Source organism: Somniosus microcephalus, unplaced genomic scaffold (assembly GCF_052327205.1).
Source record: "Somniosus microcephalus isolate GS21.2 unplaced genomic scaffold, FLI_Smic_1.0 unresolved_chr1, whole genome shotgun sequence".
Lineage (NCBI taxonomy): Eukaryota > Metazoa > Chordata > Chondrichthyes > Squaliformes > Somniosidae > Somniosus > Somniosus microcephalus.
In genome coordinates, this window is record NW_028225179.1 from 172,893,410 (window position 1) to 172,895,455 (window position 2,046).

At 48.8% G+C, this 2,046-nt stretch overlaps 1 protein-coding gene across 1 annotated transcript; it reads right to left on the reverse strand.

Moving 5' to 3' along the window:
* Positions 1-274: 274 nt before the first annotated feature.
* Positions 275-1,802, reverse strand: LOC147096577 (uncharacterized). Its single transcript, XM_085975383.1, has one exon. It carries the CDS (start codon positions 1,715-1,717, stop codon positions 842-844), a length of 876 nt encoding a protein of 291 aa, XP_085831509.1. The 5' UTR covers positions 1,718-1,802; the 3' UTR covers positions 275-841.
* Between the last annotated feature and the right edge of the window lie 244 nt (positions 1,803-2,046).

Below are 2,046 nucleotides of genomic sequence, written 5' to 3' on the forward strand. Positions count from 1 at the left end.
GCATTATTAAGAGTGCTGCATAACACAGATCGGTGATAATTCCCTCAATCTGGAGAATAGAAGTACAGTGGATTCGCGCGCGATCTTCTTGAGTCTGTTCCAACTGACAACGACTTAAGTGACCTGTTCTTATACACAAGCTTGGTTACCGCTCAGGAAATGGGATTGTTTGGACCCGTCTGTTGACCGCCTCCTGAACTCCTGCTAATTCAGGGAATTTGGTCCATCTGTGACCAGACTATAACCACAAGCCCGTCTGGTTATCACACCTATACGGTCCATGAGGTTATTATTAGATTCACACCCAGACGTTGTGCCTTCACTTGTCTGGCACTTCATCCCATAACATGGGTACAGGGGCTCAGTAATGTTTCATTCATCAGACAAAGATAAAGTACAACAACATACTGGTCAGCTTAACAGAATCTCATCATATTTAAGGGGCCATAAATATAATAGTCACTTATAAATCCAGTAATGAATTCAGGAGAACTGTCTTTACCCAGGGAATCGTTAGAATGGGGAACTCGCTACCACAGGGAGTGGTTGAGGTGGACAGCATAGATGCATTTATGAGGAAGCTACATGAGGGAGAACGGAATGGGAGGATATGTTGATCGGGTTAATTGAAGTAGGGTGGGTGTGGGGCATAAACACTGGCATGGACCAGTTGGGCCGAATGGCCTGTTTCTGTGCTGTACATTGTATGTAACACTATGAACAGTCAAATCAAGGGAATCATCAGCATAACAGATTGAAAGATTAAACAACAGTACAAGAAATTGTAAAACATTCATCCATTCCACGTTCATGTCACCCCAGCTGTCTCCAGGGCCCTGCGCTACAGAACAGTGTGAACTCGCTGGTGTGTCAACAGGTTGGATGACTGAGTGAAGCCCTTCCCACACACGGAGCAGGTGAACGGTCTCTCCCCAGTGTGAGTACGCTGGTGTCCCTTCAGATCTCTGGACCTTTTAAACCTCTTTCCATAGTCAGAACATTTAAATGGCTTCTCCCCAGTGTGAACTCGCTGGTGTGTCAGCATGTTGGATGAATCAGTGAATCGCTTCCCACACATGGAGCAGGTAAACAGCTTCTCCCCAGTGTGAGTACGCTGGTGTCCCTTCAGATCTCCGGACCTTTTAAACCTCTTCCCACAGTCAGAACATTTAAACGGCCTCTCCCCAGTGTGAACTTGCCAGTGTGCCAACAGGTTGGATGACTGAGTGAATCCCTTCCCACACTCAGAGCAGGTGAATGGCCTCTCACCAGTGTGAACTCGCTGGTGTGTCATCTGATTCTGAGAGCTTTTAAAGCTCTTCCCACAGTCAGAACACGTAAATGGCCTCTCATCGGTGTAAATTAGCTGGTGTTCCTGCAGAGTCCCAGAGCATTTAAAGCTCTTCCGACAGTAAGAACAGTTAAACAGTGTCTTGTCAGTGTGAACAAGTTGGTGTCTCAGCAGGTGGGATGGATAAACAAATCCCTTTCCACACATGGAGCACGTGAATGCACTGTCCCCAGTGTGACTGCGCCGATGAACTTCCGACGCAGACGGGGAACTGAATCCCTTTCTGCCGTCCCCACCTTTACCCGGTTTCTCCCCGGTGTGACGGTGCACGTGTCTCGCCAGGTCAGGCGATCGGCTAAATCCGAGTCCACACACGGAACACGTGTGCGGTTTGTCAGCGCTGCGATCACTGCTCTCTCCTTCCATGTGCAAAGGCTGATGATATTCAGGTCCTGATCAATCGAGTGACTCTGTCTGATCCTGACGTGATGTTTGGTTTGAGCTTCCTGTCTATAAATGCTCCACTTCTAAAACCCTGTAAAAAGAGTGTAGAAAGGGGTAAGAGGGAGAATGTTGCCTCATGTCGCCCTTTTCCAGCCCAGGGGCAGTGAAGCTGATTTTCAGGCCCCAGTTGCTGCACAGGTTGGTTGAAAGGATCAATAGTAATGGCGGCTGCAATCCCCACAAGCCCCTGCGCTCCAGAAAGCACTCCGGCTGTTGCGCTGAGGTGTGGCTGACCCCACACATGCGCCCCA